The 21,940-nt window shown below is 47.5% G+C and overlaps 1 protein-coding gene across 2 annotated transcripts in view; it reads left to right on the plus strand.

Moving 5' to 3' along the window:
* The window catches only part of LOC117519239 (cadherin-24-like), a 178,740-nt gene that overhangs the window by 121,576 nt on the left and 35,224 nt on the right, over positions 1-21,940 (plus strand). For both annotated transcript variants that reach the window (XM_034180557.1, XM_034180558.1), the window contains exons 4-6: positions 1,635-1,754; positions 2,411-2,578; positions 11,342-11,523. In XM_034180557.1, the coding sequence (XP_034036448.1) occupies positions 1,635-1,754; positions 2,411-2,578; positions 11,342-11,523 (470 nt within the window). The remainder of the gene's footprint in view (positions 1-1,634; positions 1,755-2,410; positions 2,579-11,341; positions 11,524-21,940) is intronic.

Genomic DNA, 21,940 nt, shown 5'->3' on the forward strand with positions numbered 1-21,940 from the left:
TGCATTTGTTTTCAAATTGTAATATTTCTTTAATTTATTTTTTTGAAATTTTGTGGAGTGGTTGGAAATGACAAGAGGAACAAGTGATTAAATTTTAGTGGTGATCTGGATCACGATCCAGATCACGATGCTAACGCGTTAGCATGTCTACGGCATTTTCAATGTTAAAAGTTAGCATTAAGCAGTGGCAGCTGTCATCACGTTCGGGTGCATTTGTTTTCATATTGTAATATTTCTTAAATTTATTTTTGTTCATATATTAATAATCTAATGATTATTATATACAATTTTAGAGAAAGAGACAAAAAAAAAATAGATCACTGTGCCAAGGAGGGAATCTCTTTAGGGTCAGTGACCCTATGGCCTTGTTTAGAGAAGTGTTTCATAAATGTTAAAAAACTCATATATTTGCAGTTTAGTTGAATAATAAATTGAATTTTGTCTCTTATTTGTTTTTGTCTATAAGCACATGCAATATCAATATCAGTGCTCAGATGACAGTAGCTTCTGGGAAAGGTGCAAGTTGCAATAAACTGTGATGCCAAGCGCTAAGGATACATGCTATCCAGTCACAGCAGATGAAACTTTTTTTACTACTGAGCAAACGTCATTGTTAGACTTTTTTAGATTCAATGATTCCACGGCGTGTAGATGTTATGGCGTCATTGACCCCATGGCCTTGGAAGAGGTTTGCACTCTCTGAGTGCTTCTAGGTTACTTTTAAAATAGAGTAATTAGCAGTTACTTTTTTGAGGAGTAATCACTAACTGCATTACTTTTTCAGAGTTACCGCTAATGACTACAACAACAAGAAAAAACTTGGGCTGATATCTGGAGATGATTAACTTTTGGAGAGGATGGGACCAAGGTCACGGTCAACAAAAGCATAGTGCAAAAAAATGTTTTCTGCGATATCACTGAAAAATAGATGAGTAGAGAGATGATGTGAAGTTTATATTGATCAACATTCATTAAACTGTGTTTTTCATTTTATCCTGCGATACAGTGTGAGATCTAAGTGATTTGAAACATTCTCTTTGAGGTTACCGTGTTCCCTTCTGATAAATGAGTCCGATTTGGGAGCAAGAGAATAACAAACATAGTTGCATTACCTTTCAACAAAAAGTTGGAGGATTCTAATAAAGTATCACCACAGGTTTTTGTAATCAGAACAATCAGCCCTCTGATGCCTTTCATTAGTTTAGAATTATTTTCCGTGTGTATTTTGTTTAATATTTTTTATTAATTTAAGACTTTCTGTATTGTGAATAAACTGTATGTTTAATGAAAACTCCCGTTTAATTTCATTTGTCCATTTATTTCTTCATGTTTGTCTTGATTATCATCTGGTCTTGACAAACTAAACCTTTTTGGGAAGCTCTGTGTTTATATGTCAGCATATTAAAATTTCAGCTCTTTAGGGCTGCTTTTCACATTTTCAGAGCCAAAAATTCAAACCAAATTGAAACTCATGTCATAAAAGTTAGTCATTATCGGTAGCTTCAGCTAAATATTTTAGCAGTTAGTGGATTAGTGGTTATCAAAGCTATCTTTGAGGTTACTGCCTAAATCAATGTGAACTCTTTCTTAACTCAGACATACTTTCTTACTTTTTATGCTGCTCTTTGTTGTAGGCACGTCTATAATCCAGGTAACAGCCAGAGATGCTGATGACCCGACGTATGGAAACAGTGCCAGACTGGTGTATGCTGTCACTCAGGGCCAGGACTATTTCTCAGTGGACCCTCAGACAGGTCGGGTCACATGTCACATGTATCTGCCACTCCCTTTACTGTAAAGCCACTGATGCAGTTAATCCCTATTGTGTCTGTGTCGCCACGTGTCCAGTGTAGTTAACTTTATTTTATATTATTCTTTGCGGATGCTTAAATGTGGCAGCACGGTGGCTTAGTGGTTAGCACTGTTGTCTCACAGCGAGAAGGTCATGGGTTCAGTTCCCACCTGTGGCCTTTCTGTGTGGAGTTTGTATGTTCTCCCGGTGTTTGCGTGGGTTTCCTCCAGGTGCTCCAGTTTACTCCCACATCCAAAGACATGCAGGTTAGGTAGATTGGAATCTTTAAATTGTCTGTAGGTGTGCGTGTGGGTGTGACTGTGTTTGTTTTTCTGTTTGTGGCCCTGTGACAGACTGGCGTCCTGTCCTGGGTGTACCCCACCTCGCGCTCTAGGACTGCTGGGATAGGCTCGAGCCCCCGCGACCCTTAATTGGACAAAGCGGTTGAAGATGTGTGTGTGTGCTTAAATGTCCTGGAGTCACATGTGCCGCATGTCCTCATTTAAAACAAAAAGAAGAAAAATCATGTCTTTTGATTGTAACATTAAGAGATGTTGTCTCATTGTGACCTCTTGCTCTTGTGATTTTTGCTTTCTCTCCCGTCGTCCTCTCCACCAGGCATACTGAGGACAGCGGTACCTGACATGGACCGAGAAACTCAGGAAGAATATATGGTGGTGCTCCAGGCCAAAGACATGGGGGGACATCTGGGCGGACTATCAGGGACAACAACAGTCACTGTGAAGCTGAGCGATGTTAACGACAACCCCCCTCACTTCAGAAAGAGTAAGCTATGCTCTGACCAGATCACGAGTGCTCAAAGATCAAGCTCATCAAATGTGGAGGCGTGGCATTTGTGACAGGAGATATATTTTGAGTCCTGCAGGTGTCACTTCAAGTTATGGTCATTAAAAAGCTGTAATGTAGTTAAGCAGTTTGTCAGGCTGATATTTCGCTTTGATTTTATGCACTCTGATAATCATCCTTCACCACGTCAATTAAACTGGCACATCGCTGTCAAGATAACAGCATTACTGGTTGTATAAATGCTTCGATTTGGTCTCTGAAAACCAAATGGACTGCGGCTCGACATGGAAGAGTGAAAGAACATATCCTTTTTTCTTATCTGGGCTTTTTCCTCTTCCATTATATTAATATTTCATCCTAAAGTTCAGTGCTTTCTGCTTCAATAGAGAGTAAAATCACTGCAGAATGTGTCTAAAACTGAGACATACTGTATACTGCATTTCTGTTTATAACATCTCTCCATCTCTCCATCTTGTCTTCCCGAGTGCACCTTCCTGAAGGTCTTTCTTTTTCATCCATTCATCTTAAAGGTGTAGTCCCTTTTGATTTTGTGTTTACAGTTTGAATACTTGTACGAGATTCACAATGTTATATTGCAAATATTTCAACAAGCTCATCCGAAGAGCTGGCTCTGTGCAGGGGGTTGAATTGGAGTCTCTGGTGGAGGTGTCAGAGAGGAGGATGTTGAGGAAACTGCGCAGCATCTTGGACAACACCTCCCACCCCCTGCTTGTCAGACTGATGTCCTGTAAGAGCACCTTCAGTCATAGACAGAGACCACCGAGGTGCACCACAGAATGCCACCGGAGGTCTTTCCTACCTGTCGCAATCAGGCTGTATAATTCCTCCCCTTCTGCAGGATGAATACAGAATGAACAACAATAATAATAATAATAATAATGATAATGAAAGTTATCCAGAGTTATTCAGTGACTCAGAGTTATGTGCACTATTGTCAAACATCTTGTGAAAATGTCTTCCAATCCTTTCACATAAATGTGTTGCACTTATTGTAAAAAACAAAACAACATAGTTCTCTGTATACTGTTTCTGTACTCTGGGAAAATAATTTCCTTTGGGATGAATAAAATTGATCTTATCTTATCTTATCTTAATAAAATAATTGTAGGAATTTAGAATTTTAGCCCATGTGGGTTAGAATACAGCTAACAGCTTACAACTCTCCACCATGAGGCATGTGCGTGTGCATGCTGTCCACACTTGGAAATACATAAAAACATATATCGCCTTTGCAACGCATTGGAGCGACTGCACAGCGCACACATTGGCATGCTGTGCCAGCAGAAAGGACCGTCTAATCATGTGTACACTCAGCTGGCAATCTGAATGTCACGTCACCCACGGTATGGTCCACATGAAGCAGTGTCCTTCATCGCACCGCTCGCTGGACATGCGGGCCCAGCTTGACACACTGGCTGACTGGACACGCACGCAGGACTGGCTGGACATGCTGGCCCAGCAGATGTAGACATGATAAGAGTGCACTGCTTCATTCATGTCATTTCATAACTTGACATCTACGACCATAGGTCATATACAGAGGAACAGAAGGATCATACTTGTATTGTCCGCTTGATAAAAATATATTAGAAATTGCTGCTTTTTGGGGGGAGGGGGTCCCCACACACACACACACACACACAGCAGTGGCGCAATGGATGGATATGTGGCACCTGGAACCGCTGCCACATATCGTGCACACCTGTCTGACTGTGTGTCCCTTCCGACAGCAGGTGGAATGTTTTGTGGTTCCCCATTTCATTTTTTGTTTGCAGATTTTCAGCCGTTTTCTGCTTCTTTCACTCTATTTCGTGTTATGTGTGAAGGGGCCTTAATGTTTGTTACAGTGACAATGAGTCTGCGGAGAGATTAACATGTTATATTTTTGAGTCTCTATGTTTGTTTTCTCTCAAACTGAAATTAGGAAACTCTGAATTCCCAGTTCCCTTCAATGAGGCATAAACGTTTGCCCTTGCACATACACACATGCACACATTGTTGTGTGGGCCGCCAGAAGAGGAGGTACTGCTGGCCCACCACCAGAGGGCGCCCTGTCTGGAGTGCGGGCTCCAGGCACCAGAGGGCGCAGCCGCCTCACAGGAGCAGCCAGGGTGACAGCTGTCACACATCACCGGCAACAACTGTTACCAATCATCTGATCGGCAGGGGTATATCAGCAGGACGACGTCTCCACCTCTTTGCCGAGATATCGTTCTACCTGGAAGGTAATAATCTCAGCTGACTAACCTTTGTGATTTTTGTGAGTGATTGCAGACTTTTTTCTCCAACGAGAGGTGGAGGTAGCTTCCCTGCCATGCAGGTTGCTGGGTGCAGACGCGCCCACGTTTAATTGTGTTCTTGTTCCTCGCCAGCAGTACCAGGTCCGACACGCGGAGGCAGTGGCCACCTGGGAGTTCGGAACTTGGCGGCTCCAGTATTCCCGGGGTCCTGTGGCGGAGGAAACCGTATGGTTCCGGTTCTACTTTGGAGAGGCGTCTCCTATCTTCGAGCCTGCCCACACGACACCATTGTGAATTGACTTTTGTCCATTGTTGTAATTTGTTGTATTTGTTGTGCACGTTCGCAACAGTAAAGTGTTGTTATTTGACCTATTCCATTGTCCGTTCATTTGCGCCCCCTGTTGTGGGTCCGTGTACTTACACTTTCCCAACAGGATATCTCGGCCAACGTCATGGATCCCGAGGGGCGTCAACCGGCTGTTGAACGGCCAATGGAAGAACAGGGCGCACAGGCGCCCGCAGGAGGAATGATCGGTGAGTTGCAGCGGATCCTCACCGTTTTCACGGCTCGGTTGGATTTAATGACCGAGCAGAACGTCCTCCTTAACCGCAGGGTGGAGGCTCTCGCCGCACAGGTGGAGGCGCGCCCTCAGGGCGCTGCTGCGGCTCTCCCTCCTGTTGACCCTGTGCGAAACAATGACGTTCCACTGGTCGTTCAACGACCCCGTCCACCTTCCCCGGAAGCATACATAAGCCCTCCAGAGCCGTACGGAGGTTGTGTGGAGACGTGCGCGGACTTCCTTATGCAGTGTTCGCTCGTCTTCGCACAACGTCCTGTCATGTACGCGACTGATTCTAGCAAGATAGCTTATGTAATAAACCTGCTTCGCGGTGAGGCACGCGCTTGGGCTACAGCGCTCTGGGAGCAGAATTCACGGCTCCTTCAGACATATGATGGGTTTGTGAGGGAGTTCAGAACAGTGTTCGATCACCCAAATAGAGGAGAGACCGCTTCAGCCGTGCTGCTGTCAATGAGACAGGGGCGCCGGAGCGCAGCTGCCTATGCAGTCGACTTCCGCATTGCGGCTGCGAGGTCCGGCTGGAATAGCACTGCCCTCCGCGCCGCCTTTGTAAACGGACTGTCATTGGTTCTAAAGGAGCACCTGGTGGCTAAGGACGAACCGCGGGATTTAGATGGGCTTATTGATCTCGTCATACGATTAGACAATCGGTTAGAAGAACGCCATTGGGAACGAGACGAAGGGCGTGGCCGGGCACGCGCCGTCCCTCTCCCTTCCGATTCCGACCGCGCTCCACCCTCCCCACGCTCCACGGCCCCTGCGCTCCGGGCGGTTACAGCTCCCCCTGCTGACGAAGCTATGGACACGAGCAGGGCCACATTTAGGGCACCAGATAGACAGAGGAGGCTGGCCCGCGGAGCGTGTTTTGTTTGTGGCTCGATAGAGCATCAGGTAAGAGACTGCCCCGAGCGGTTAAACGCCAACGCCCGCCCCTAGAAACTGGGCTAGGGGTGGGCCGAGACATTCACGTGGGACACACCCACATTGCCACACGACTCCCAGTTACAATCCTTTATGAGGATTTAACCCTGAAGGCCCCAGCACTGGTGGACACGGGCTCTGAAGGGAATCTGTTAGACAGCAGATGGGCCAGGGAGGTAGGGTTCCCTCTGGTGGCGCTTACCTCGCCTGTGCAGGTGCGGGCACTAGATGGCTCCCTACTCCCTCCAATCACGCATAAGACACCACCTGTAACTCTGGTGGTGTCAGGAAATCACCGGGAGGAGATCGAGTTTTTTGTGACACCTGCTACCTCCCGTGTGATTTTAGGGTTCCCCTGGATGTTGAAACACAATCCCCGGATCGATTGGCCGTCCGGGGTAGTGGTTCAGTGGAGCGAGACCTGCCATCGGGTATGTTTAGGTTCCTCGGTTCCTCCCGGTTCCCAGGCTAAGGAGGAGGTCAGAGTCCCGCCCAATCTAGGGACGATGCCGGTGGAGTACCACGACCTTGTGGATGTGTTCAGTAAGGATCTGGCACTCACCCTTCCCCCCCACCGTCCGTATGATTGTGCCATTGATTTGGTTCCAGGCGGTGAGTTCCCGTCCAGCAGGCTGTACAACCTCTCCCGACCTGAGCGCGAATCAATGGAGACCTACATCCGGGACTCTTTAGCCGCCGGGTTGATCCGGAATTCCACCTCCCCGATGGGTGCAGGTTTTTTTTTTTGTGGGTAAAAAAGATGGCGGACTTCGTCCATGCATTGATTACAGGGGGCTGAACGAAATCACGGTTCGCAATCGATACCCGTTGCCCCTGTTGGATTCAGTGTTCACGCCCCTGCATGGAGCCCGAATATTTACTAAATTGGATCTTAGAAATGCGTATCACCTGGTTCGGATCCGGAAGGGAGACGAGTGGAAGACGGCATTTAACACCCCCTTAGGTCACTTTGAGTACCTGGTCATGCCGTTCGGCCTCACAAACGCCCCCGCGACGTTCCAAGCTTTGGTTAATGATGTCTTGCGGGATTTCCTGCACCGATTCGTCTTCGTATATCTAGACGATATACTCATCTTTTCTCCGGATTCTGAGACTCATGTCCGGCATGTACGTCAGGTCCTGCAGCGGTTGTTGGAGAACCGGCTGTTTGTGAAGGGCGAGAAGTGTGAGTTTCACCGCACCTCTTTGTCCTTCCTGGGGTTTATCATCTCCCCCAACTCCGTCGCTCCTGATCCGGCCAAGGTTGCGGCGGTGAGAGACTGGCCCCAACCCACTAGCCGTAGGAAGCTGCAACAGTTCCTCGGCTTTGCTAATTTCTACAGGAGGTTCATTAAGGGCTACAGTCAGGTAGTTAGCCCCCTGACAGCCCTGACCTCACCAAAAGTCCCCTTCACCTGGTCGGATCGTTGCGATGCCGCATTCAAGGAGTTGAAACGGCGCTTCTCATCTGCACCCGTTCTGGTGCAGCACGATCCTAGTCGCCAGTTAGTGGTTGAAGTGGACGCCTCAGACTCAGGGATAGGAGCTGTGCTTTCCCAGAGCGGGAAGACCGATAAGGTCCTTCACCCGTGTGCCTATTTCTCACGCAGGTTGACCCCGGCCGAACGGAACTATGACGTCGGCAATCGAGAACTCCTTGTGGTGAAAGAGGCTCTTGAAGAGTGGAGACATCTGTTGGAGGGAACGTCCGTGCCATTCACGGTTTTCACTGACCACCGGAACCTGGAGTATATCAGGACCGCCAAGCGGCTGAATCCCAGGCAAGCCCGCTGGTCACTGTTCTTCAGCCATTTTGACTTCCGGATCACCTACCGTCCCGGGACTAAGAACCAGAGATCGGATGCCTTGTCCCGGGTACATGAAGATGAAGTCAAAACGGAGTTGTCGGATCCACCGGAACCCATCATCCCGGAGTCCACTATCGTGGCCACCCTCACCTGGGACGTAGAGAGAACCGTCCGGGAGGCCCTGGCACGAAGCCCGGACCCTGGAACTGGGCCGAAGAACAGACTATACGTCCCACCAGAAGCTAGGGCTGCAGTCCTGGACTTCTGTCACGGCTCTAAGCTCTCCTGTCATTCAGGGGTGCGAAGAACCGTGGCAGTTGTCCGGCAGCGTTTCTGGTGGGCGTCCCTAGAGGCCGACGTCCGGGATTATATCCAGGCCTGCACCACCTGCGCCAGGGGCAAGGCTGACCATCGCAGGGCTTCGGGTCTGTTCCAGCCGCTGCCCATGCCCCATCGCCCTGGTCCCACATCGGCCTGGATTTTGTCACGGGCCTCCCGCCGTCCCAGGGCAACACCACCATCCTCACGATAGTGGACCGATTCTCCAAGGCGGCCCACTTCGTGGCCCTCCCGAAGCTCCCGACGGCCCAGGAGACAGCGAACCTCCTGGTTCACCACGTCATCCGGCTGCATGGGATCCCAACAGACATCGTCTCCGATCGTGGTCCCCAGTTCTCCTCGCACGTCTGGAGGAGCTTCTGCCAGGAACTGGGGGCCACGGTGAGTCTCTCATCCGGGTACCATCCCCAGACCAACGGGCAAGCAGAACGGGCCAATCAAGAGATGGAGCAGGCCCTGCGTTGCGTGACAGCCACGCACCCGGCGGCCTGGAGTACCCATCTGGCCTGGATCGAGTATGCCCATAACAGCCAGGTGTCGTCAGCCACCGGCCTCTCCCCTTTCGAGGTATGTCTGGGGTACCAACCTCCTTTGTTTCCAGTGGTTGAGGGAGAGGTCGGTGTGCCCTCGGTCCAGGCCCACCTACGGAAGTGCCGTCGGGTGTGGCGTGCCGCCCATTCTGCCTTGCTGAGGGCCCGGATGAGGTCAAAGGCCCATGTAGACCGTCGGCGGACCACGGCCCCTGCGTATCGGCCAGGGCAGGAGGTGTGGTTATCCACCAGAGACATCCCCCTCAAAGTAGACTCCCCTAAGTTACAGGACCGTTACATCGGCCCTTTCAAGATCCAGAAGGTCATCAGTCCAGCCGCAGTGAGGCTTCAGCTGCCAGCCTCACTGCGGATCCATCCTGTATTTCACGTGTCCCGGATTAAACCACATCACACCTCACCCCTCTGTACTCCGGGCCCGGCACCACCTCCTGCCCGGATCATCGATGGCGAGCCGGCTTGGACTGTACGCCAGCTTTTGGATGTCCGTAGGATGGGCCGGGGCTTCCAGTATTTGGTGGACTGGGAGGGGTACGGACCTGAGGAACGCTCCTGGGTGAAGAAGAGCTTCATCCTGGACCCGGCCCTCCTGGCCGATTTCTACCGCCGCCACCCGGACAAGCCTGGTCGGGCGCCAGGAGGCGCCCGTTGAGGGGGGGGTCCTGTTGTGTGGGCCGCCAGAAGAGGAGGTACTGCTGGCCCACCACCAGAAGGCGCCCTGTCTGGAGTGCGGGCTCCAGGCACCAGAGGGCGCAGCCGCCTCACAGGAGCAGCCAGGGTGACAGCTGTCACACATCACCGGCAACAACTGTTACCAATCATCTGATCGGCAGGGGTATATCAGCAGGACGACGTCTCCACCTCTTTGCCGAGATATCGTTCTACCTGGAAGGTAATAATCTCAGCTGACTAACCTTTGTGATTTTTGTGAGTGGTTGCAGACTTTTTTCTCCAACGAGAGGTGTAGGTAGCTTCCCTGCCGTGCAGGTTGCTGGGTGCAGACGCGCCCATGTTTAATTGTGTTCTTGTTCCTCCCCAGCAGTACCAGGTCCGACACGCGGAGGCAGTGGCCACCTGGGAGTTCGGAACTTGGCGGCTCCAGTATTCCCGGGGTCCTGTGGCGGAGGAAACCGTATGGTTCCGGTTCTACTTTGGAGAGGTGTCTCCTATCTTCGAGCCTGCCCACACGACACCATTGTGAATGGACTTTTGTCCATTGTTGTAATTTGTTGTATTTGTTGTGCACGTTCGCAACAGTAAAGTGTTGTTATTTGACCTATTCCATTGTCCGTTCATTTGCGCCCCCTGTTGTGGGTCCATGTACTTACACTTTCCCAACACACATGCTCTTCCTCTTTCATGTCATCTGTAGTATCTCACAGAGTGAACTCATATTTTCTATGGAATCCCCCTACAAAAAATACTTTACCAGCAATACAATTAATGGAGCTGGAATTCTGAGATAGTCCACAAATAATGCTGGTAGCAAATTTAGTCATCTTTAAGGAAATTCAAAAGAGACTACACATCATGTTGAATTACACTTTATAGATTCATTTTTTCTCCTGCTCTAGCGTAGTTGTGCTCATGACTTCCTGTTTGACAGTAATTTCACTATTTAAACAAACAACTTATTTGGTATGCTCTTTGAAAGCAGTGGATTTTTTTTTTTTTTTGGAAGTAAAAATACTCTTTATAATGCAGAGGCACTGAATGATTAACAGCCTGTGTGCCATCAAAGAACAGCCTCTCTGTTTCAAGCAAAGGTCTTCACTGCGCTGCTTCACGGTCGTGTAGCGATGCAGAGGTCCTCCTGTAATGCCACAAAAATGACATGACCTACTACAGATCACTGACCTCCCTTTCAGGCCTGCTAAGTGTCCCAACTATAATCCAAGCCAAACCATAACATGACCGCAGCACCAAAAAACAAACGATGGAACAAAGCTTTTGTTTCTAAATGAACAAATGCAGGTGTTGATTTGTGAGCTGTAGGCTGCAGGCAAATATCAGTTAGTAATTAAAAGCTTTAAAGATGTGTGCTCGTGTTTGTGCAACTGATAATCGCTTGTGTTTAGACAAGTGGATGAAAATGTAGAGGAAGCAATCAAAATGATTTGCAAGGGAAGGATTTAAAATTCAGCACGGGTTTAAATTATTATTCACAGCACAACAGAATACAAATACAAACTTGCACACCTGTAGGAGCCCGTATGTTATGTTGACAGCTGACAGTTTCTCTCATTATGTGCTTTTGTATTGTTTTCGGATGTGCACGATGCAGGTGCATGGTCGTTCTCTATCTCAGAGTTAGCAGCACCAGGTGTGGAGCTGGGCCGCCTCACTGCCTCTGATCCTGATGTGGGAGAAAACGCACAGCTGGAGTTCAGTATCACGGATGCTGAAGATGCTGAAATATTCAATATCAGTGGACGAGCCCAAGAGGCAGTCATTGTGCTGAACAAGGTTAGTGATGCTCTTGATGATCAACTGTGCAAAGAACATAGTACAATTGCATTTTGGGTATGTTGTTTACACAGCGAATAACGTGAGTACAAGGTCAGGCGTGGGATGCAAAGGACACAGTTTTTTCTTTTGTGTTCATTTTTTGTTTTCAAGTCAGTTTGGTTGTTGTGGCATAATATGTATCCATGTGTAGAAGAAGAGTGTACATATAGTGAACCCACTTATGTCAGGCGTATCTGAGGTGTACCAATCCATTGAGGAGTTAAAGTAGACTCTCATCCACATCACTCTAATATGTCTGAATGTTGTTCAGCTCCCCATTCAACACTATAATCCCCCAACACCTGCTGGGCAAACAGGCCCCAATAGGTCTGAGTACCCACGTGTTTACACAGGTGGGTACTCAGACCTCAGACTCAGACCCTTGTGCACCCATACAGGTGGAAAGCAACTCCTCCAACATCATCTGGCTGAACATCGCCTCTCCTCAGGGCTGTGTGTTAAGCCCGCTGCTCTTCAGTCTGATGACCCATGACTGTGGTGATCGCACTGATACCAACCACATCATAAAGTATGCAGATGACACAACAGTGGTGGGTTTGATTCAGAACAATGAGGAGTTGGCATAAAGGGAGGAGGTGGAACATCTGGTGAGCTGGTGCACCAATAAGAACCTGGACCTGAATGCTGACAAGACAAATGAGTTCATTGTTGGTTTCAGGAGGAACCAGAACGCCCACACGCCCCTCTCCATAGGAGGTGCTTCTGCAGAGATCATCCAGAGCACCAAGTTCCTGTGGGTGCACATCTCCAGGCACTTCACCTGGACCTGGCACACATCCTCTCTGACCAAGAAAGACAGCTCAGGAGAGCTCACCTTCCTTCTTACATCCTCACCACATTCTACAGGGCCACGGTTGAGAGCATCCTACCAAACTGCATCTCTATCTGGCATGAGAGTACACTGCTATGGGCCGTAAGGCCATGCAGAGTTGTGAGAGCCACTGAGGAGGTCATTGGCACTCCCCTCACTCCCATCAAGGACATTGCCCACAATCGCTACCTGTCAACAGCCACAAAAATCTTTGCAGACCCCACCGATCCCAACCACGTACTGTTCTGCCTTCTTCCTTCAGGCTGACGTTATCGGGGCATTTGGAGCAGAACATCCAGGTTCTTCAAAAGCTTCATCCCCACTACAATAAGACTCCTGAACTGTCAATAACAATCCCCCGCCTCCATCCCTCCCCCATAATTGTGTACTGTTTACATTTTTAACTGTTTGCACTGCTTTTACACCTTTAGTAGCACATTCCAGTATTTATAATATTTATTGTACTGTACCTGTTATTTAATATATTATGCATATGTTTTTTAGTATATTCTGTTCTTCATAGTATTTATAGTATATCTGTTATTTCATATATTCATCTTTCCACCCTACAATTTGCACACATAGTATGTCTGTTTTTTCTATATATTTGCTATTTTATTTTATTCATCTTTGTTTTTGCGTAGAGACAGTGACAATGAAATTTTGTTCCACTTTGTACCTTTTACAGTGTGCAATGACAGTAAAGAAAACTTGTATCTTGAATAATACATAATATAAGTGGCTGTTGTCTCCATGCTGTCCATGGAGCTGTCGATGGTCCTGACCAAAGTCTGTAGTGCTGAACCCAGTCAGCTCTCGTATGTGGTGCTGGACAGACACATAGGACTTTCTGCTTGTATTACTTTCAAAGAAATGATCATTCTCACATTTAATTATTTAAGTATGGCGTTTTCAGTTTTAAAGAAGACCCTGTGGTCCTTTGGTGCTGGTGCTTATCTCCGGATTCTGTAATGTCAAGGAGATGAGAGTCTACAATGCCCCCTGGTCAGAACGTCAGTTCAATGCAGTTTCGAAACTGTCATTTCCAGTTAGCTGGACTAAAAAAATGTAAGTCCAAGGACAAAGACAGGGAGTGTGAGCAGGTCTTCGAACCCAGGCCTACAAATTGGCAGCGCCTCATCCACTGAGCTACATGGTCTGTATTAAAGAAGACTAAGTTAAAATAAAGAAATGGTTCACAAACAGCTCAGGGGGGATGTGTTTGAGTCAGATATATGCATGTCTGCATTAATGGCACAACAATGCAAAGGTTAGCACCAAGTTTTCAAGTATGCAAAATTACAGATGCCTCTGAAATTGCTTTTAGTCTTGATAAATCCTGTTGCGTGCACCTCACCTATTTGCATGCTCGACACTGACAATTTTATGCACTCAGACGGACACATCCCAACTTCGATATTCATGAAGGAAAATGTGTTAAATAGACAATACAGACTGTTTTGCACCTTTGAAAAATACAATCCTTACTGTGCACGGTTAGGAAATCACCACACAGAGGGGCTTTTTTTTTGTTTGCAAGAGTGATGGTGTTTGTGTACATTTTTACATAAAACAAAAATTTAGGCCCTTCATGAATGACTCATCACTCACTCATCTTCAACCGCTAAACCAGGATCGGGTCGCAGGGGCAACAGCTCCAGCAGGCGACCCCAGACTTTGCTTTCCCAGGCCACATTGACCACCTCTGACTGGGGATCCCAAGGCGTTCCCAGGCCAGTGTGGAGATATAATCTCTCCACCTAGTCCTGAGTCTTCCCCGGGGTCTCCTCACAGGTGAACGTGCCTGGAACACCTCCCTAGGAAAGCACCCAGGGGGCATCCTTACCAGATGCCCGAACCATCTCAGTTGGCTTCTTTCAATGCGAAGGAGCAGCGGCTCTACTCCGAGCTCCCCACGTATGACCAAGCTTCTCACCCTATCTCTAAGGGAGACACCAGCCACCCTCCTAAGGAAGCCCATTTTGGCTGCTTGTTCCGGCGAACTAGTTCTTTCTGTCATGACCCAACTCTCATGACCATAGGTGAGAGTAGGAACGAAGACTGACCAGTAGATCAAGAGCTTCCCCTTTTGGCTCAGCTCCCTTTTCATAACAACAGTACAGTAGAGTGAATGCAATACACACCCCTGCTGCGCAATTCTCTGGCCAATCTCACACTCCATTGTCCCCTCACTCGTGAACAAGACCCAGAGGTACTTGAACTCCTTCACTTGGGGCAAGACCGCATTCCCTACCCTGAGTAGGCAATCCATCGGTTTCCTGCTGAGAACCATAGCCTCAGATTTAGAGGTGCTGATCATCATCCCAGCCACTTCACACTCAGCTGCAAACCGATACATTGAGTGTTGGAGGTCACAGGCTGATGAGGCCAACAGGACCACATCATCAGCAAAAAGCAGTGATGAGACCCTGAGCCCACCAAACCGGAAACCCTCTTCGCCCCGGCTATGCCTCGATATCCTGTCCATGCATATCACAAACAGGATGGGTGACAAGGCACAGCCTTGGCGGAGGCCAATCCCCACTGGAAAGGAGTCACACTTACTGCTGAGCACCCAAACACAGCTCGTGCTTTGTGAGTACAGAGATTGGATGGCCCTGAGAAGGGACCCCTTCACTCCATACTCCCGCAGCACCTCCCGCAGTATCTCCTGGGGTACCCGATCATACACCTTCTCCAAGTCTACAGAACACATGTAGACTGGATGGGCATACTCCCAGACACCCTCCAGGATCCTTGTGATAGTGAAGAGCTGGTCGGTTGTTCCATGACCAGGACGGAACCCACATCTTATCATGGTGGAGAGGTTTGTGCGCTGCTATGAACTTGAGAGCTGTGTTGTCTGGAGCATTTGTGTTCCTGGTAGGGTCTCCCATGGCAAATTGGTCTCAAGCAAGAGGCCAGACTAAGAATGGTTCACATGACACCATGACAGAATGAGGCACAGAAAATGTGACCTGGCCCGGAGGAAGCCCATCCGTCAGCAAGCGACTAGTGGCTGGGCTTGCCATAGAGCCCAGTCGGGCACAGCCCGAAAAGGCAACATGGACCTTTCATCTCCACCCTGTGGGCTCACCACCCGCAGAGGGAACCGCTGGTGTTGGGTGCACTGTCCCATAGGTGGCAGTGAAAGTCAAGGACCTTGGTGGACCAGACAGGCAGGGGCTAGCTCTGGGGGCTAGCTCTGGGGGGCTCCTCCTCCCACTTCGCTGTGGGGGGAGGAGCCGGAACTTGTGTGGGAAGTGGAGCAATGCCAGTTAGATCTGGTCGTCCTCGGCTCCACACACAGCCTCTGCTCCAGAACCACTCTCCTTGATAGGGGTTTGACCCTTTTCACAGATTTGACTCCTGTCCAACTTTGCATTTCTTCTATAATCTAGTATGAACATTAAAGCCCCTTTTACACCAGGCTGGCATAGAGTTGCATTGTGCTGCATATCTAGTACACAGAAATGCGTAAATTGCGCACAGGGGGAGGGAGAGAGAGAGAGAGAGAGAGAGAGAGAGAGAGAGAGAGAGAGAGAGAGAGAACCTCATGCAGGAGGAGAAGCTTGGCTCCATGACAATACACAGTAAAATCACCAGTGTTAAATTAACACTGACAGTGAACATATGGTCCCACTCTGACCAAAGTAGGATCATATGTACACTGGCAGTGGTAATTTAACACTGTCAGTGTTAGTTTTACACTGGTGATTTTACTGTGTACCGACTGCATGGACACACAGATGGATTTAGAACCTGTTGGACCTGGCTGCCACAAATGCACATGTTTTATACACAGCATGTGCAGGATCAAAAGGAAGTTATCAATTGTTCAGGCTGGAGCTAGCCGAGGAACTTCAAAACAGACATTTGGAGGAAAAGGCACTAAGGGAAGAGCGCAAACAGCAGCGTTGTGAGATGAGAGTTTCTCAGAAGAAAAAGACAGTGCCAGGTGCGCATACTCTGCAATAATAACAGAAGCACTGAACGTTGTGTACACTACCAAAAATACACCTGTGGCAAATGTAGGAAAGGCGCACCTTGGGAATGTGAAAATTGCTAGTTATGACAACTGTATGTTACATTTGTGTGCTTGTATAGTAACAAGCCTTTTCTTTGGGAGAAATAACATTTTGTGTTCTTCCTGACATTATACCTTCTGTTTGTTGTTATTCCAAGATGAAATGTTTTTTTGTTGGGGGGGGGGGGGGGGGGGGGCTGCTAATCCTGGAATAATACTTTTGCATTCAGGCTCAATCAGACATGACAGAGGAATGTAGTCCTATTGTTTCTTTTGAATGTGCCCAGACAGGTTCACTTGAGCTGCATGTTAATTCTCTCCAAATGTTAGCATATGGAGAGGAAATTAACATGTTTGCAAAGAGGAGGGCCAGGCAGCAGGAACAGAAATCTCTGAGTCTGCCAGTGTTAATCAGTGGTTGGCACAGTTCCGCTAATCTGCTAACTGTTAATTAGCACGACAATGTTTTCATTATCGGATTAGCTTTTCAGATAACTTTGAAACAATCATCGGACCAATTATCTTCCGATAAGTTTTGGTCCAATCATTTTTAGACTGCTAACATTTTTGCAGATGTAGTTTTTGTAGTAAGATGCTCAGTTCTATCCTCTACAAACAGAGAAGAGCTGCTTCCAGAATAAACCACTCTGTCCTCTACAGGCAAAGGAGAAGTGGTCATAGAAAAGAAAAAAAAATCATTTCTTTTGACCCATACTAATACGCTGGCGATAGCACCCACTTATCCAGAGGCATAGAGTTTTAACTTATGGTTAGAATTTTAACCAAACTAATTTCAGACAAGTTATTAAATTAACGTCATATCTGAAGTTTTATAAAGTGAAAATATCAGATATATTTTTTTGTTTTAAAGTAATGCACTAATTTTGAAGGTTTTAGTGTGGACATGGTTTGTGCAGAGTACATTATGGGTAAAAGTTCTCGACAGGAGAAATGCATTTGAGACGCTCTGATCAGGCTCCACACGGACAACAGCATTAAACTCTTTGTATATTGTGCCTAAAACTCTCATTAATATATTCTCTGGGTTTATAGACATTGTTATTGTGTTTGTTTTATGTAAAAATGCCAGAAGAAGCTGCTTTTCTAAAAGCCAAAATTGTGATTCAGGCTGTGTGATATAACCAGCATCAAAATGCATAGAACATTGCCATCTACTGGCAACTGGTTATATCACAGTGTTGTCGACCGCAGGATTTTAAAATTATCTGTAGGTTTCCAAAACCTGAGAGACCACACACGTGGAGATAAAAACAAATCATAGATCTGACAGGTTTAGTTGTACAGTGTGTGGTGTCAGCCACACGGTAAAAACAACACACACAAACAGATTTCACACACGAACATTCCCAGGTCAGACACCTCGCATTCTGATTGGCTGCATGTTACATTTAGCTCCTCACATCCTTCTTAACACACCACACACGGCAGGAATATCTGATAAGATTACATTTAGCGTCATCACGATTGTCGGGGCATCCTTACGATTATCGGAAAGGGAAGATCGGGTCCAATGTCGGCCTAATTATCTTGCCATGTGAACCAGGCTTGATGTTATGACACCTCACGGAGCCACTGATTGATCTGTTATAACACCGCACCGAGCCGCTAACTGATCGGATGTTATGACGCCTCACGCAGCGACTGATTGATGCATTATGACACCGCACCGAACATGTTTTCAACTATTATTTGATTTCTTGTACGACTGACATCGTTATTCAATCATTCAAAAGGTGATCCCTATCGCCACACAATTCCAACACAGGAGAAAGTTTTTTGTTATTGAAAGAAACCTTGTCTCCCTAACTGGATAGAGTTGTGATGTCATCACACATGCGCTTAGGCGTTGTCTAGCAAGATCTTGAAAATTTGTTTCTTTTTTTTTCTACAAATGAAAAAAAATGACATATTTTACAAACGCACATTTATTTGTAAACACCAACACGTTACATTGATTCACTTGTGTTGGTTTTTACATAGAATGAATGAATCAACCGATGAGTATAATCGGAGGCTTAGTTACCCATAATCCCCTTTGGGATCTGTGTGTTAATGTTCAAATCTTCAGAATTAGTGCAGTATTTTAAAATGAACAGATATGTTATATATCACTTTGTACATTTTAAGAGGTTACATGAATGTAGTTATTCTAGCTGGAATCATTTTATTTTTAAAGCAAAACCATAATTCAAACCTGATTTCCATTTCAAGACCTCTACCTCATCGCGGGACCACTGTATCCTGTCAGGGTAAATGACACTTTGCTACAGCAGGGGGCAGAGTGCACAAAGACAGAAGCACTGGCTGTTTGGGTTTGTAATTGCCGTTGGTTCTATCAGAAGCTTTGGCGTTTTTAAACTCAAAATCTGCTTCTTAGTAGCTGAGAGCGTATGGAAGCAAAACTTAAAGTTATGGGTTATCTGTAGCTTCGATACGTTTTTAGGCAGTTTATTGGTTTAGCATTAAAAAGATAACTTCAGTTAGCTGATTACAGTTATCAAAGTTACTTTTTGGTAGCTGTGCCCACCCTGGTGTAATGGACTTTAATTAACTTGCCACAATCTTGAGAGGAACTTGGAGGTGAAAGAACGCTGTTCAGCTGCAGCCGCAGATGGTGTGTTCGATCCATCCATGCGAAGTGGACGGTGGACATGTCCTCTCGCTATGATCGGCCCACAAGCAGGAGTTAATGGACATTATTTAACTTGCACACATCATGAGAGAACTTGAGGAGGTGAAAGTTAAAGCGGAGCCTGCGATCAGTGGTCGCAATCCGTCTGTGAGGAGGGGAGGAAGTGGACAGTGGATGTGGACTCTTCTCTCGCTGTTGATCTGTCCATGAGGAGTGGGACGAGGACATGTCCTCTGAAAGTGGAAGTTTGGCCGGCTCACCTCTTCTTCTGTGGTTTTGAAGCTTCACTGCCAGCAAAGTCCAGCGGGATGGATAAAATCTATCAATGCAGGTTTGTACTGATAAAACACCTAACAGGAGTTTTTCGCCATGGTGTAGGATTGTGTAGAATTGCACAGGCTTGGTGTACAGTAGCGCAGTGTTGTGTTAGATTACATACAGTAGCAGAATGTTGTATAGACTTGCTTAAAACTGCATAATTTCTGCGTCCAGTGCATCTGCCTCGTGTACCCCTCAGCATACTGCTGCATAGGGGAGCAAAAACTCGCGTAGACATGCATAGCTCAGTGTAGTCCGTACGCCGCATTACGCAACTCTAACGGTCCGCCTGGTGTGAAAGGGGCTGAAATCCATTTCTACACCTCAAAGACCACAATGGACCTTGTGATATTTCACCTTAATAGAATTAGCTTTTGTTACTGATAACCACTTAAAACTGAAGAAGACAAAAAATGTCCTGCAGTTCTTGTGAGCAGCTTCACTTCATTTTGTTACAGCATTTGTTGAGCTTATAGGACTAGGTAGTACAATCCCTTAACTAATCAGCACTTGGTGAGGGGTTAGGGCTAGAGGATAAACGCTTCACAGGGGTCTTCAGGTGGGCACCCTCCTTCTTTGGTGTTTCGTTGAAAGGTCCACAACACCTCCAGAGGGCTCAATGGCAACATCTGGTGTCCCAGATTTGCCCCCCTCTGCTTTTACCCCTCGGTGGTCATCTTGCAGCCCAGTTGCAGTCCTTTCTTTTCATCCAGATCCAGTTGCTGCTCCGTTCAGCCGCTCCTGATAGTGACTTGACAGCTTGTTGGAAGGCTTGTCCTCTCACTCCCATTACCTTAAGCAGCTTGGTTGTAGATGTGGCAACAAACCCTCTACAGCCAACCTCGACAGGAAGCACCTGGGCACACCACCCACATTGTTCGGCGTCTGCTGTTAAGTCGGAGTACTTCAGTCATTTCCTCTCATATGCTTCACCAGCTGCACCTTCCCAGGGTACAGTTAGCTCCACAATGAAAACAGACTTCTGCGAGGTTGACCATAAGACCAGATCTGGCCTGAGATTAGTTGTAACAATCTCAGGTGGGAATATAAGTCTCTGGTCCAAGTCAACCTGCATTCTCCAATCCCGGCACTGTCTAAGAGGGTTGGTGGTTCCATATTCGCTGCAGGTTTTGCTGGGAGTTGTCCTGCTCTTACAAATGTTGTGATGGATATGCGTCCAGGCACTGACGGAGGGAGGGCGTTGGTGCTGGTTCTCCTTCTTTCCAAAGAGATGGCCAGCTGTTGTAGCACCTGGTTGTGTCTCCAAGTATAGCGGCCCTGGGCTAAGCTGGTTTTACAGTCTGTGAGGATGTGCCTCAGAGTTGCAGGGGTTTGACAAAGCACACAAGAGAGATCTTCACCAAACCACTGGCTGAGGTTTGTGGGTGTTGGAAGAACGTCATAGGTGGCTCTGACGATGAAGCTGATTTGGCTCCCTTCCATTTCCCAGAGATCCCTCCAGCTGAGCTTTCTTTGTTCCAGGCATTCCCAGCTAGTCCACTGGCCCTGTTTGGACTGCGAAACTGCCTTTGTGCGTCTGTCTGCCTCCTCTTGGTGCCGCACTTTGGCCACGACCACCTTTCTCTTCTGGGTTGGTGTTGTTTTGTGCCACGTGGGTCGGCTTGTCCCGAGCCCAACCCCACCTCTTCCATGCTGCACCTGGCCTACGATGTCTCCATGCCTGAGAGCAGATTCGCTTGCTCTTTGGCCCTCAGACGGGATCCATTTCCTCCCAGTTGCCAGTCTGGGAGTGGCCAATTGAATCCGGTCATCATGGGAGTCGGTCAGGGTCATATTTAGCCTCACTTTGGTGAATTTGAACTCCTCTGTGAGGCTAGAGACGGGCAAATCCAGGGCACCATGTCCAAATAAGTTGAGGCACCGTGGGAGGCCAAGCCACTTCTTGATGTATGAACTGACTGTCCTCTCAAGCTTCTCAACTTTGGTCATGGGGATCTCATATACCGTCAGGGGCCACATCAGGCGTGGCAGCAGACCAAACTGTAGGCACCACAATTTTAATTTCCCAGGAAGCAAGGTTTTATCAATGCTGGCCAGGCCTTTGATGGTTTCTTTCCTCAGCTGGTCAGCCTGGTCAGAGTCTTTGAGGCTGGCATTGTACCAGTGTCCCAGGCTCTTCACAGGCAGTTCTGATACCAGCGGAATGGGTGTCTCCTTGATGTGAAACCTCTGGTCCACAAGTTTTCCTTTGATGATGGATATGCTTCTGGATTTACTGGGTTTAAACTTCATCCGTGCCCATTCAATGTTGACCTGAAGTTTTCCCAGCAAGTGTTTTGTACATGCCACGGTCGAGGTCAGAGTGGTCAAATCATCCATGTATGCACGAATGGGGGGTAGACGATGTCCAGATTGCAGACGTTCTCCTCCCACAACCCACTTGGAGACTCGAATGATCACCTCCATTGCCATGGTGAAGGCTAGAGGGGAGATGGTACAGCCAGCCATTATTCCCACTTCCAAGGATTGCCACGATGTTATGTATTCTGTTGTTTGAATACAGAATTGAAGATCTTGGAAGTAG

The sequence above is a fragment of the Thalassophryne amazonica genome, chromosome 10, assembly GCF_902500255.1.
Source record: "Thalassophryne amazonica chromosome 10, fThaAma1.1, whole genome shotgun sequence".
Taxonomy (NCBI): Eukaryota; Metazoa; Chordata; class Actinopteri; order Batrachoidiformes; family Batrachoididae; genus Thalassophryne; species Thalassophryne amazonica.